Source organism: Epargyreus clarus, unplaced genomic scaffold (assembly GCF_041222505.1).
Source record: "Epargyreus clarus isolate Ecla_fem2 unplaced genomic scaffold, WU_Ecla_fem_2.2 ptg000002l, whole genome shotgun sequence".
Lineage (NCBI taxonomy): Eukaryota > Metazoa > Arthropoda > Insecta > Lepidoptera > Hesperiidae > Epargyreus > Epargyreus clarus.
The window spans coordinates 821,098-836,062 of NW_027332210.1; the positions used below are offsets into that span (position 1 = coordinate 821,098).

At 35.3% G+C, this 14,965-nt stretch overlaps 1 protein-coding gene across 3 annotated transcripts in view; it reads right to left on the bottom strand.

Annotated features, from left to right (window-relative positions):
- The window catches only part of snu (ABC-type transporter snustorr), a 135,154-nt gene that overhangs the window by 21,112 nt on the left and 99,077 nt on the right, over positions 1–14,965 (bottom strand). For all 3 annotated transcript variants that reach the window (XM_073077456.1, XM_073077464.1, XM_073077472.1), the window contains 2 exons: positions 12,861–12,979; positions 10,130–10,325 (listed from right to left, as the gene is read on the bottom strand). In XM_073077456.1, coding sequence (XP_072933557.1) covers positions 10,130–10,325; positions 12,861–12,979 — 315 coding nt within the window. The remainder of the gene's footprint in view (positions 1–10,129; positions 10,326–12,860; positions 12,980–14,965) is intronic.

Consider the following 14,965-nt stretch of genomic DNA (forward strand, 5'->3'; position numbering starts at 1 on the left):
CAATGCATAGAAGTACAAGAAAACTTTAAAATCAAAACATTAAAACTTGATGGTTAGGTTGCTGTTTATGTACGTTGTATATAGATGTATACAATAGATGCTACTATATGCATTTATTATACAGCATGCATACCCTGTACTCGGCAGCAGTATACAAGTTGTGGCAGAACTTCGTAATACGCAGGCGCGCAACACACACGTACAAACATACGCACACATTCAACTCTCAGACTGGAGGTAGTGAACTATACAGTGAGACTACGAAGTATCGCGCAAAGAGGAGACCCCGAGAATGAGATACGCTGTGTAATGTATTCCATCTCATTCTTTTACACGTTCAATCCTACAGATATATATGTTTGTCTCTTTCTACGTTACGCCTCAACTTGTCGTGTTACACTTGATTTTACTCCTCATAAAATTTCTGTACCGGGCCTTATAACTCAAATCGTTTCTTAAGGAGTAAACTCCAATAAAAAAAGGATGTTTGAGAGTTCCATCCATTCGCCATTTCCAATGTTTACATCCGCTTTTCATCCGGTCCGGATTTTGTTATGCATAGCGTGTAACCAAGGTTCCACACAACATCCATTACATTAATTAATAAACAAACAATAAAAATACCTTCCAAAAAATCGGTACATCTACAAAAGTATGGCAGCTACAGTAGTTTTCTAAATTTCAGCTGTTTTTTTTATAATATGGGAGTAGCAGACGAGCATGCAACCCATTTGATGGTAAGTGGCTACTGCCGCCCTTGGACATTTGTAATAGGATAGATAGAAGATAGATGACCCCAGATAGGATTAGATATTCCTACCTAAGGTCGGACTAAGCTGGAACGCCTTTCTTTACTACACCCACCCACACATTGGCGCTTAATACTGCTTATGAGGCGGAAATAGGTGTTGCGGTGGTGCCGCCGGAGTGGAATCACAAAGGGTTCTACCACCTTCAAACCCTTGTCCTCCTATTATGGTTCAATAGGTGAACAATGTTTTTGGAATATCGGAGCAGCAGACGAGTATATTTATTTCACTATTTTTTAAATATATAGGTATAGTGTTTAATATTTCATGGTGATGCAAGACCCTACGTGTATGAATTTAACTAGATCTAGTGCTTTTATTGTACTTTTGCTTGTAATATAAATATTTCCAGTTCCTAAGTTCAAGTAAAGTGTATTTTTTTTCTATATTTTAACTCGTTTAAAACACAAACTGTACAACATATAATAACCTGTAATATATTAACGTATTTCATATATTTTAATAAATCTACACACTAATTGTATTTGTAATGAGTCAGCTTCAAATCCACGCGAATTAATAAGTTATTAACTTTTAATTTACATATTTTTAAGGTAAATAATCTTATGAAGTTTCTGGTGGTGTTTATTAATAAACTAAACACCTTAAAAACATAGCACAGCTATTTTTAAAAATAACTCCGTAAAGAATTTTAACGTGATAGAGCTTTGCAGTGATAGCCTAGTGGTTAAACTCAGCCTATTGGTCGAGGGGTCCGAGGTTCAATTCTGATTTTTTCAGTTCAAAGTTATGTGCATATTAGAAATTAATTATCACTGGCTTTAACAGTGAAGAAATCACATAAAAAATATCAAATGTGTATTAAGTCTACCAATACGCACTTGGCCAGCGCGGTGGATTATGGCCTTGTCCTTTTAATTCCGAGAGGAGATCCGTATCCAGACAGCAGTGGGACCGTAATATTAAGATGAAGTATCGATAATTTACCAAGCTTAATATCACCTTTAAAATATTAATGTTATCCTAAAAAACATGGGCCCTACAACGTACGTATGTCAGTTCATTGCTAAATAAATACCCACTACATTCCTTCACGCTGTAGCGACACAAAGAAGCGGAAAATTCGTTGTTACACGAACAATGGGATCTGTTTACGCTTAATGTTTATTGTGAGTCGTGTTTATGTTGTTACCCTTGTTTACGTGTAAACAAACGCTTATGGGCTATTAGCGGCCCGTTGTTATGTTAATCAAGGGTTTGGGAATGAGAATTGGTGGTACATTTCTTTTTAAACTACTTCTCAAATGAAGCGACATGATTTTTTTTATAAAAAAATGTGTCTAATATAAAAACGCAAATATTTAAATATATTAAATATTTTTTTAGTTGAGGAGGAGGAGGTTTAAATTATTTTTTAAGAGTTTAATTTATTTTTAACCTTTTAGTTACTTTTTATTGACAAGTAATAAAATATTGTTTTTAAATAGTTTTTTTTCTTTTGAGATTTTAAAAATATAGGACTTTACAGCGATAAAGGTACAACATTTTTATTCCTATCTCGAAACATATTGAAAAAGAAATATTCGCACTTTGGATTATAACATCTTCCCATACCAGCAATGTATATTGAATGTACAACTATAACAATACCAAATTAAATAATTTATTTTCTTAAATTATTCATTATTAGAAACCTGGTATGTCAGAGAAATCTTTAAAAAAAATTGTCAAAGACATGTGAAGTCTACCAATACGCACTTGGCCAGCGCAGTGGACTATGGCCTAATCCTTCTCATTCTGAGAGGAGACCCGTGCCCAGCGGGACAGTAATGGGTTGATGACGATGCAGTGTATATTTTCCAACTAATTGACAAAACGTTTTCCAAAGTTGACAAGTCATGGGCAGCGTTAACGACGAATATAATTATGATAAACATAATTATATGCATACATGAGTTTCGACTTTAAACCTCTTAAAATGATCTTGAGGTGCTCAGTAACATTTTCCGGTTACGTCATCGCGTCTGTATTTATATAATAAAGATGTATTTTCTGTCTGAAGTGTAACTAATATTTTCTTAGCACATATTTTTATTAGTATGAAATCAAAACATTATAATTAATACTTTTATTTAAAACATCATATATTAAAGAGGTAATTTTTTGGTAAACTTTTTATTTTATGTTTATAATATAGGAGTAGCGGACGAGCATGCAGTCCACCTAATGGTAAGTGGCACTACCGCCCATAGACATCTGTAATCAACCGCAGATAGGATTAGATATTCCTACCAGAGGTCGGCCATAGATGCGCCGGACTACTCCTGAGGACCAAACTGGAACGCCTCGGAAAAGTATGTGTCCCTTCAAACCAGAACAAAGCAGCGTTTAACACTGCTGTTATGAGGCAGAAATAGGTGTGTAGAAATAGGTATTAACTTCGAAGAAAGCCGTCAGTAGTATCATTATCACCACCATCAAAGTCCTCATAAGTGGCAACGTATTTGTCGGCTTCGGATAGAACCCATGTTCCTTAATTGTCACCCCGAAGACTTAGTCTGATTGCCTAACATTAGTATCTCAATGCTTGTACGTAATGAAGTAAGCAGAGTATTATTTTACAATATCTTTATTTAACTAATGACGATAACATTACATACTTATTTATCTATTTATTCATATTCGCATATAGGTATGTTATTTCTTGCTTTTTATTGATTTAAATATTAAGTCTCATTTATTTAAAGGTTTAAAAGTTACTTTTAGTGTGCTGCTTAGAAACAAACTATCCGTTTAACCGTAACAGTATTTTCAAGTCTATTATAAGGAAAAGAATGCTAAACAAAGTCTTATCAGCATAGAAAATTATTTTAAGTAGGTTAAGGTTTTCATTTGTATAAATCATTTATCATTAACTATTGTTCTGTAAAATACATATAAAAAGTTCTAAAAAATCACCTTCGAAATCATAAAAAACACAAAGGAACTAAAGTTAGATGTCGAATTGATAACCTTCTTCTTTTTAGAAATAAATTTGAAATAATAAATACACGTTTCTGCCTTACAACAATGTTAAATGCTTGTGTTAAGTCTGAAGGGTGTGGTCACGATTAATAAAGATACTTCGCCTCCTTGAAATTGAATGAATCCACAAACGGCTTATTAGTAAGTTCTTTTTTGAATTCTTGACAAATAAAAACATTTTTTAGAGAAAATTTACGAATAAATAACCAATACTGCATAATTTACGTAATAAATAAATAAGTATTTCAAATATTTTAGGGACATTTTAGCACGGAGACGTGGCAAAACTTTTTTACGCAACTATTTCAATTCTCAAAACTGGGTACATTTTCTTGTTAGGAGTGAGTAATCTTTACTAATCTATGGGTGTGGTAAAGTAGAGACTACTGATACCCAAAGTGTTCGATATCGACCCTGGGGGATCAACGATGAACTAAAAACTAACTAAGAGATCAGTCAAAAACACGTTTGAAAACGAATTAGCAGAATAGAATATTATCTTCGCAGGGGTACAAAGCGAAAAACATACCATAGGGCCTACGTCACAAAAAATTAGGCACCAATGGTAGGGACTAGAGTCAGTGGTACAGACAAGTGCTGACCGAAGGGCATGCTTATTAGTTTTCAATTAGTTCAAGGTTAGTCCTATACTGTTATAACGCATCTGTAGTTAACTTAAGACTTTTCCGAGGCGTTCCAGCTTAGTCCTCAGGGGTAGCGGCGCATCTGTGGCCAACCTCTGATAGGAATACCTTATCCTACCTGGGATTGATTACAGATGTCCATGGGCGGCAGTAGCCACTTACCATCAGGTGGACTGCATGCTCGTCTGTTACCCCTATATTATATGAAAAAAAAAACTAAAGAAAATAGTTTTATCGTATATGACGACCCGCGTGGTGGAGCGGTCACCATACCGGTTTGACGCGCAGAGGGTCCCGGGTTCGATCCCCGGCCAGACAGATAACTAAATGATGAACTTAGGTTTCTGTTTCTGGGTCTAGGTGTTTGTGTATTTGTGTGTGGGTCCACAATACCCACGATGCAGGAAATCCTAGTGTGGGGCTGTTTATTGTCTACAATTTATGGTATTACCTAAAAAAGAAAACCTTATATTGGGCATCATGGCCGCTTATCATATAAAAACAACTTAAATAACTTCCATATTAAATAATAGAAGTGTTAATTATAAAAATAAGAAATAAATACAGAAGTAAATTATTTCTTATACATCCATACAAAGCTCAAGCCTTGAGAATATATTGAATGGAGCATTGAACGTTGTCCAGCGCTCGCTGGGACAACGTTCAGCAATAAGAACCAAGTAATATAATGTTTAATGCTTTTTGCTCGTTATTGCATAAAGCCGTTCTGTTTGATTTGCGTGAGAATTGTTTTTGTAAACGGCAGTCAGAATTTAAACAAGGAGAAATAAATCTCAATCCTAGTTAATGGTCTTGAAACAAATTATGAACTTAAAATTGTATATTTAGTAATAAATTGACGATGGGACATCTTATGAGAATTTAGCTATCATTGCCAATTTAATAATTACTAAAATTAAATTCGCTAAAAAAATATCGAAAACTTGCGAGTTGGTTAACATCCTTAAGTTGGTAGTGCATATCTGGTTTATGTTTTAACCCATAACGCTAGCAAGATAGTTGGTAGACTTCATGAACTTTTGAAGACTTTTTTAAAAATATATCATTCAAGTTTGTTCGTTTCCTTGCAATGTTTTACTTCTCAGGCCTTAGTGTGCAGCCAAAACTCATACCATCAGGCTATCACTGACTTTTAGATATTATTTTATTCCTAACAAAGAAATAAATCTTAACACAGAGTACCATCACTACCGGAGATATTTGCTTACAAGGTTTATTGAGACTATACAATAGGTCAGTGGTTTTCAACATGTCATGACCCCCAGGGTCGTAAAACTTCTAAAACGGGGTCGCAAAGCCGCAGTAAAAAAGAAATATAAAGTAATGTAAAGCATAAAAATGTATTTACTAAGAAATCGTTTATTAGGTACAATAACAATTTTACTTAAGTAATGCATTTCGCGATGTGAACGATGTAAAAATATGTCTGTTTTAGATACTTTGAAATATAAGTATATAAAATAAGTATATTAGAAGGTTGTAGAACCCTTTGTGGCTCGAATCCAGCGGCACCACCGCCACACCTATTTCTACCTAACAACAGCAGTGTTAGACGCTGCTGTGTTCCAGTTTGAAGGGTGTGGTAAGGGAGACAGAGGTGTTCCAGCTTAGTCTTCAGGGGTGGCGGCGCATCTGTGGCCGACCTCAGGTAGGAATATCTAATCTTATCTGGGGTTGATTACAGATGTCCATGGGCGGCAGTAGCCACTTTCCATCAGGTAACTGCATGCTCGTCTGCCACTCCTATATTTTAAAAAAATACATTCGTATTTAGCTTATTTTGAAAATCACATATGTTTTTACACTGATTTAATATTTATTACAAAATAAAATACAATTTAGAAATAGCAGATAGTAGGGAGTCCCGAAATACGTTTCCTTAGCAAGGGGGTCGTGCAATAAAGGTTGAAAAACGCTGTTGTACATACTAATTATTTACATAGCAAATTGTTACCTGCACGAACGTTTCCTTGTTAAAATAAACAAAATTATATATTCACGTTTTATGTTAAACAAATGTTGTTAAATAAAGAATTGTCTTGGAATATAAGTAATCTCAGATACATATTGCGAAACTATTCCTTTGCATTATCTGTTCCAGATCTTAAAAGTTAAGCAGAGTTCCCAGTGTTAAGTAATGAATTACGAAGCAAACAAAAAAGTAATTTTGAATGCAATACAGCACCAAAATTATTTAGATTCTTTTTGTAATAAAAGTGGAAAATCGCCTTGAAATTATAAAATGCCCTGCTTAGGGCCTCTTTCCTGTCGCGCGTGTTTACGTCTGAATGCGCATTCCAGCCGCACACATTAATGTAGTCTCTTCGTGACATGACAATGACAAGATAGGATGCAAAGCACGCGTGTATCGAACGCGCTTGCAGACATATACACGCACGATATGAACAGCATCTTTTATGTGCGTGTGAGACACGCGTGCGGGCGTTAACACGCGTGATAGGAAAAGACACTAAGCAAGGCACATCGTATATTTTAGGACAATTTTACACTTCATTTTTTATAATATAAGAATAGCAGACGAACATGCAGTCCAGCTGATAGTAAGTTGCTGACCGCCTATGGACATCGTTAATCTATCCCCGAGATAAGATTACAGGAATGTAATCTTGAGGTCGTTCACAGCTACACCTGAGGGCTAAGCTGGAATGCCTCGGAAAAGTCTATCTATGAAGAGTATCGTATTCGCGTATATTGCGTATAATATATTAACACAAGATCAAGAGCCGCAGAATATAACTAGCTACTTATAAGTACAAAGTACACATTTTATCGTAAACTTTTTACGGAGATGTTTTGTTATTTCGACGTCCGGAAGCATTAACTGAGCGATATGACGTGGTTTTACAAAAAATGCTTATTTGAGCCGATCGTAAATTAACTATACCTACTATTGACGAAAAATTAAGTCTCACTCCTATGGTCTTCACGTGTCCGTGTTAATAACGAGATGTACCTTTAGTGTTTTTTTTTATAAGATTTATAGTAGCAAATGAGATTTTGTTTATAATATAAGAGTAGCAGACGAGCATGCAGTCCACCTGATGGTAAGTGGCTACTGCCGCCCATGGACATCTGTCATCAACCCCAGATAGGATTAGATATTCCTACATAAGGTCGGCCACAGATGCGCTGCTACCCCTGAGGACTAAGCTGGAACGCCTCGGAAAAGTATGTCTCCCTTACCACACCCTTCAAACCGGAACACAGCAGCGCCTAACACTGCTGTTATTAGGTAGAAATAGGTGTGGCGGTGGTGCCGCCGGAGTCGAACCACAAAGGGTTCTACCACTTCTACCGCCTTCCGAGATTGGTAAGTCACTGCCGGTAATAGACGGCTGTATCCGACTCTACATAAAACAGGGGTTCTACTACTCTTGAGGATGGTCGTCTCATACGTAAGTCAGCCAGTAGTCACAAAGTTGGAGTGTATGCTCGTTTGCTCCTATGTTATACAATAGGATTCGAGACAAACATAATCCATACAAAGACGGAAACATAACATGTTTGATAACAAGTAATTAATTTAAAAATCAAAAAACCCGACTGCCCCAAAAAGGCTGAAGTAGAATTTCCAAAAGCAGTGAAATAGGCATTTCATTATTTTTATCCAGAAAGCCAAATACAAAGTTTCATAGTAGGTGTCTGCTTCAAAAACAAAAGATCTTCAAACAATATTATCATATTTTATCCTCGTAGTGTTCATTTACGCTATATAAAGAACCTATGTGTAAAATTCCAGCACGCTTAAGTTCAGCGATTTCCCTTTGCGTTGATCTCTGGCACATCAACTCTCTCATTTAGTCAGACAGTCATCTCAATGTGTATATACGAGTATATATGTACTAGCTAACGCGGCAAACATTGTGTTACCATATAAATAAAAAAATGTTAAGGGTGAACAACCCTTATCACTTAGGGGTAAAAAAAATAGATAGTGGCCGATTCTAAGACCCCCTGAATATGAATATAAAATTTGGTGAAAATCGGTGAAACCGTTTCGGAGGAGTACGGTAACTTAAACGAGAATTTTATATAAAAGATATATTATATAATGTATGTGTAATCTCCTCTTAATTTCCTTTGTTTTGACATCCTACTCGATAGGTTTGATGAACTTTTTTTAAAACGTGTTACTATTTCGTGAAAAGGTCCACCATTTCCGGTCTATAATATATTATATATATATATATATATATATATATATATATATATATATATATATATAACTTCAGTAATTCAAAGTTATGGTCATTATTTTACCTCGTTAGAGGTAGAATTTCATTATTTTTATCCAACAAGCCTGATACAAAATTTCATAGTGTTTGCTTCAAAATTGACGGTTGTTCAAATGTACTTTTAACCCTTATTTTACCCTCTACAGGGTTGATTTTTTGGATGGGGATAAATAAGTGCGTCCTTGTTCCTATCCAGAAAGCCAAATACAAAATTTTATAGTAGTTGCTTCAAAATTTAGGGATTTCAAAAAAACTGTTTTCCCCTATTTTACCCTCTTAAGGGTAGAATTTCCAAAAGGCTTTTCTTAGTACTTATTCACGCTATATAGAGAACCTATGTGCTAAATTTCAGAACTGTAAGGTCCTTAGTTTAGGGTGTACGTTGATTTCTGAAAAATGAAAAAGTCATTTAGTTAGTCAGTCAATCAGTCACCTTGCTGTTTTATATATATACAAATATGTTTTCATAATCTCCGTTTAATTTCCTTTCATTTGATACCCTACTTGATAGGTTCGGTTAACTTTTTTTTTTACATGTGTTACTATTTCGCGCCAAAAATCCGCCATTTTGTTTTTTTTTTACTAAGACCTATCTAAGGACACTCGGGTCATTGAGACAAATAAAATGACACCTTAACTGTTGAAATTCATCCAGCCGTTTGTTAGATCGGATCAAATAAAGAAAGACAAACATACAAGATACGCGCGAAAAACATAACCCTTCCTTGGCAGTCGGGTAAAAATAAATACAATACTAGAAATAAATGTAGATTGTGTAATATGTCGAGAACCTCCATAGGGACTCGGATCGGATCTGATCCTATCATAATCATTATAATATTTCAAGAAAGAAGTTAAAGAAAGTCATTAAAAATTGTACAAAGAGCGTATTATAAAACAAATGATTATCTGAAATAGCTTCAACACAACAGCTCAAGTTGGCATTGTTAAAACCTTTTTTAAAACATGTGTTCTTTGGAATTTTTAGACGCTCCCTATCGCTACACCTGGCAAGACAGGATAGGTAATAAGCGTCCAAAAATAATTTCGTAAATAATCTTCTTTGCACAAATTATTATCAAATCAAATCAAATCAAAATTTTTTATTCAAAATAGGTTCTTTACAGATCACTTTTTGAATATCAAAACAACTACCACCACTTCACAAGGTGTTTCGTTATGGAGAAGAAGCGGCGAAAGAAACTCCATAACACACATCTTTTAAAAAAAAATGTTTTTGAAAATGTTAACTTAACGTAATGGTTCATGTGGAGCTGGAGCTAATTCAGACCACACCGTTTTGTCAGTCAAATAATCACTTACTTTATAGTACGCTTTTTTACATAGCGTTAGTTTACGACACGTTTAACGACATAGATATTGCCGCCATTATAATTTAGATATTGCCGCTCACCTGAGATTCTTAACCATGCGATTCTCGCTGGGCAGGTCGAGGAAGTCCAGCAGGAAGCGCAGACGGTCCACGATCTCCTTGGTCTCCATCCCGAAGATCCAGCCAAAGTACATCATGGTCTCCTTTATTGTGAACTCGCCGTACAAAGCTATCTCCTGGGGCATGTAACCCACCCGCTTGCCGGGGACGCCTGAACCTGGAAAGGAAAAGGGATAAATTTTTCTTTAAAGTTCGTAGTTACATTCGAATGAAAAGTCACGATTTTTGATTTTTGTTATTATGTTGTTTGGGAAATCTCTCTTCAAAGCTGACATGAGTTTTTGGGGTTATATTCCAAACAAAACCCACGCTTTTTGATTTCTGATTTTTAATAGAAAGACATTTTTTATTTCGAAAATATCCAGGGATCAGACATAAAATTTGAGAATCAGTGCACGAAACGAATAAAGGAATAAGAAAGCTATTTATACAAAAATACTTCTAAAATAATAACGGTAGACAGATAAATAATGTTACCAAAACAATAATTGAGATAATAAAAAAAAAAAACAAAAAATGGTATAATATAAACACGGAATTATCAAAGTATTTTGTTGTGACTATAATTAAAAGACAATAATATATTGTGACGTTCTGACCTAAGTATTTATTATTGATAAAGATATTATCTGTGGCAATGAAACCAAGAATAAAGTTTCCTTTTGCTGTATATATAACTTTTAGCAATATTGTTAAGTCTCTGTTCAATTTATTAAGGTCTATAACTACCCTTTAAATTATTCTATCTTTCTGTATAAGTCGGATTAAAAGGGCATAGCTAAGCTTTTTTGCAAACCTTAAAATTCGCCCTTTTAGAAAAATGGAGTTTTAGAAGCCATTGATAAAACATATCTATCGATAACCTCTTTGGTTATTATTAATCTATCTATCTTATGTTTTGCAATAAATGTTTGAAGTATTGCAAGAATGTTGAAGTAATTCAATATTACTTCATACTAGACTTTGTTCATTTTTCTCCTAGGTTCGATGGATCGATTATTGATAACGGGCATATATATAATTACTATCAAAAAGTATTCAGTGATGAAGTTATCGTAAGTGATATAATTTTTGAGATATTTGAGTTTATTTGTCATATCTTGGTTCATTAAAAAAATCTTTAAAAATCTTTTCTTTTTAAGGTGGTAGAACCCTTTGTGGTTCGAATCCGGTGGCACCACTGCCACACCTATTTCTACCTAATAACAGCAGTGTTAGGCGCTGCTGTGTTCCGGTTTGAAGGGTGTGGTAAGGGAGACAGACTTTTCGGAGGCGTTCCAACTTAGTCCTCAGGCGCATCTGTGGCCGACCTTAGGTAGGAATATCTAATCCTATCTGGGGTTGATTACGGATGTCCATGGGCGGCAGTAGCCACTTACCATCAGGTGTACTGCATGCTCGTCTGCTACTCCTATATTATAAAATAAAAAATTCTTTGGTTACGAACTCTAAACACATCTTTAAAAAAAATGTGAGCCGTCACGGGACGCCTGGCAGATGTGAAACATCGACATTATTTTGTAAAAGTAATATGCAGAAAAGATATTGTGATAGGAACTAAATATGTCATAATGATAAAATAAAATATTACGATTTTTTTCCAGATAACGATGACTATTTATTGAATAAACACACACAACTGCATACAAGAATGTACACACTACTGCATATAGACTGTATATATATACCATCGTATAGCGTGGCGCCACGGCATGCGTCGCCACGCCAGAAATCGGTTTTACGTGCGGCTATAGATGTTTCACATCAAAAAACAATACTCATTTTGATTGTAGCGTTAAATATTTTTTTTGAACAAAATTGAACTAATTCCTATTTAAAAGCTAACAAGCATATCACAAAACTGTCTTTTGTGTCATAATATGTTTGAAAGCGCTTCGCTTCGGTTAGTTAAACATGGTTTGTGGTAATGGCTAGCTATTGTGGTCTATGGCACTCATTACAAACAATGGCCGACACATTCCTTCACAGATTGACAAAGAAGCGAATAATTCGTTTAGTTGCGCTTAAAAGTTGTGTAAATAGTAGACTATTTTTTCTAATATAGAAGTAGCAAACGAGCATGCAGTCCACCAGTACCTCTACCATGAGTTTTTACGTGTCGACAAATATGACTGTTTTGGTATTTGTTTACGTATTGGCCCATACTATTTCCAATCAGCGCCCCTAGCGGATTGTGTCGGAACTTAAAATATAATATTCGTCGACACTTAAAAACTCATGGTAAGGGTACAGATGGTACATGGCTGCTGAAATCTAAGGAAATCAATAATCAACCTTAGCTAAGATTAGATTCCTACCTAAGGTTTTTTTATAATATAGGAGTAGCAGACGAGCATGATGGTAAGCCACTGCAGTTGCTAGACATTTGCAATCAACCCCAGATAAGATTAGAATCCTACCTAAGGTTCACCACAGATGCGTCCCTACTCCTGAAGATTAAGCTGGAACGCCTCGGAAAAGTCTGTCTCCCTTACCACACCCTTCAAACTGGAACACAGCAGCGCCTAACACTGTTGTTATCAGGCAGAAATAGGTGTGACGGTGGTGCCGCGTGAGTCGAACCGAAACGGTTTTACCACCTTCAAAACGCTTAATCTTCAATTCCCTAACCTTCTAAGTCACTACGCATGCTATCTATGTTTCGTTTAAACTCGTTACTAAGTTTCCTTACCTTTGGTCCCCGGTTTCCCCCCGAGCACCCATATCTCCCCGCTGTTCAGTTTCCGCCGCCCCACTATGCACGAGAGCAGCGTCGTCTTCCCGCACCCAGATGCACCGAGGAGACCGTATCTGTTGAACAAAATACACATTAGTTATAGTATTATATGCATGTGCCACTGCTGGGCCCGTCTTTGCCCACTGGATAAGAGATAGAACATATTCTTGCTAGTAACGGACTATACACATTACGCCTATATCCTGCTAATAAGGGATTATGTACATAATAAATGACGTCATACGAATTTCTTGATTATTTTACCCCTTCCCGTCCTTGTCACAGTTTTCGTTGATTTTTTTTTTAATATATTTTTACCACGTTTTATTAACTTGACTTGAACGTATATATCTGGGTATTTAACGGTCTTTGAACTCAATTTTTACCCGACTTCTTCGGGTAAAAATTCGGGTAAAAAAACCGATGACAACACACGATTTTAAAAAAATTGTCCTGTTCTCCTCATCAGGATCGTGTGGATTAATAATTGTCCTTGTGCGATTTTAAGATTTTTTTAATTATAGATAATATTTTGTTATTGAAACAGATTGTTTTACGAGTTACTTAAACTATTAAACTACTAAACATTTCTATTCGAAAACCGCTTTCATAGACAATGATACAGCCAGCCAGTTTTAGGAATATATTAAAAAAAAGATGTTCTCAATTCAAATGTACGAGTAACGCAACGGTCTGTTTCATACGTTTCGCCACCGGAGGACGCACGGTTTCGCAAAGCTTACGTTCTATTCCACTTGCACACGCTAATGACCGTTATGGTATATGTGATAAGACTCATTTCAGTTTATATTCGATTTCTAAGTGGTTAGGTTAGATTCAATTCGTGTGATCTTTATATCTTAATACTTCTTGAGATTAAGTGTATTTCTAGACTACTGACACAGATGTATTGGTACCTTTCAGTTTTTTTTCAACTTTATCAATTATTAAACAGAATTCTAAGGCTTCAATAGACTACTTCGTATAGTTATCTATCTTTTCGAGATACACACCAATTCTAGTTTAATAAAATTGAAGACAGACAGTGCAGACAATCAAAATAATAAAAAATGGTGTCATTTTATTATCTTGCAAAGAAAAATATATCTTTGGAATATTATAATTATTTGATGTAACTAAAAGTATTTATTTCAAAGCCACAATTGTTTTTTTTTTTCAAAAATAATTAAGTCAGTATTCATTTACTACAGACACAAAATAGAATAGTTATATACAAAAATATAATTTTGTCGGTCAAGGTCCGTGTCTGTCACGTTCAATGTCTGCAGATATAAACGGCCTTAGAAAACTATATAAAATGTTGAGCTTCCATATAAACCGGTTTGAACCGGTATGTCTGTCAGTAGATATTATAGTCTAGCCGCTGACAGATTTTTTTATAATATAGGAGTAGCAGACGAGCATGCAGACCACCTGATGGTAAGTGGCTACTGCCGCCCATGGACATCTGTAATCAACCCCAGATAGGATTAGATATTCCTACCTGAGGTCGGCCACAGATGCGCCGCTACCCCTGAGGACTAAGCTGGAACGCCTCGGAAAAGTATGTCTCCCTTACCACACCCTTAATGTATTCTGAGGCTGATGATGCATGATGCGCGAAGGCTGTTAGAGAGTGTCAAATGGACATGATTAGAGATAACCATAGTAAAATTTGCTTGTATCTATTCTGTAAGTAAGTAACCAACTCCACTTTTTGTCAAAATGGTTTTTTTTATATATTTTGATCTTGTTCAATGCAATTTATTATCAAAATAAATAATAAAAACATTTTGACAAAAAGTGGAGTTGGCTGATTTGCGAATTAAGGTATCGACATGTAGTTCAGTCGAACACGACCTGTCAGGAGTTCTCTCAGCGACCAGACTACAGTTATTTTATGTAAATATTATAAAAAGATATAGATATTAATTATACATGACCCCATCCTTGAGGCATGACAACTGAAAGATAAAATTGGTTCATTAGACTTGATAAAATATTTAAAAACAAGTACAGAGGTCAGCTTAATTACTGGTAATAATTAGTATTCATATAAT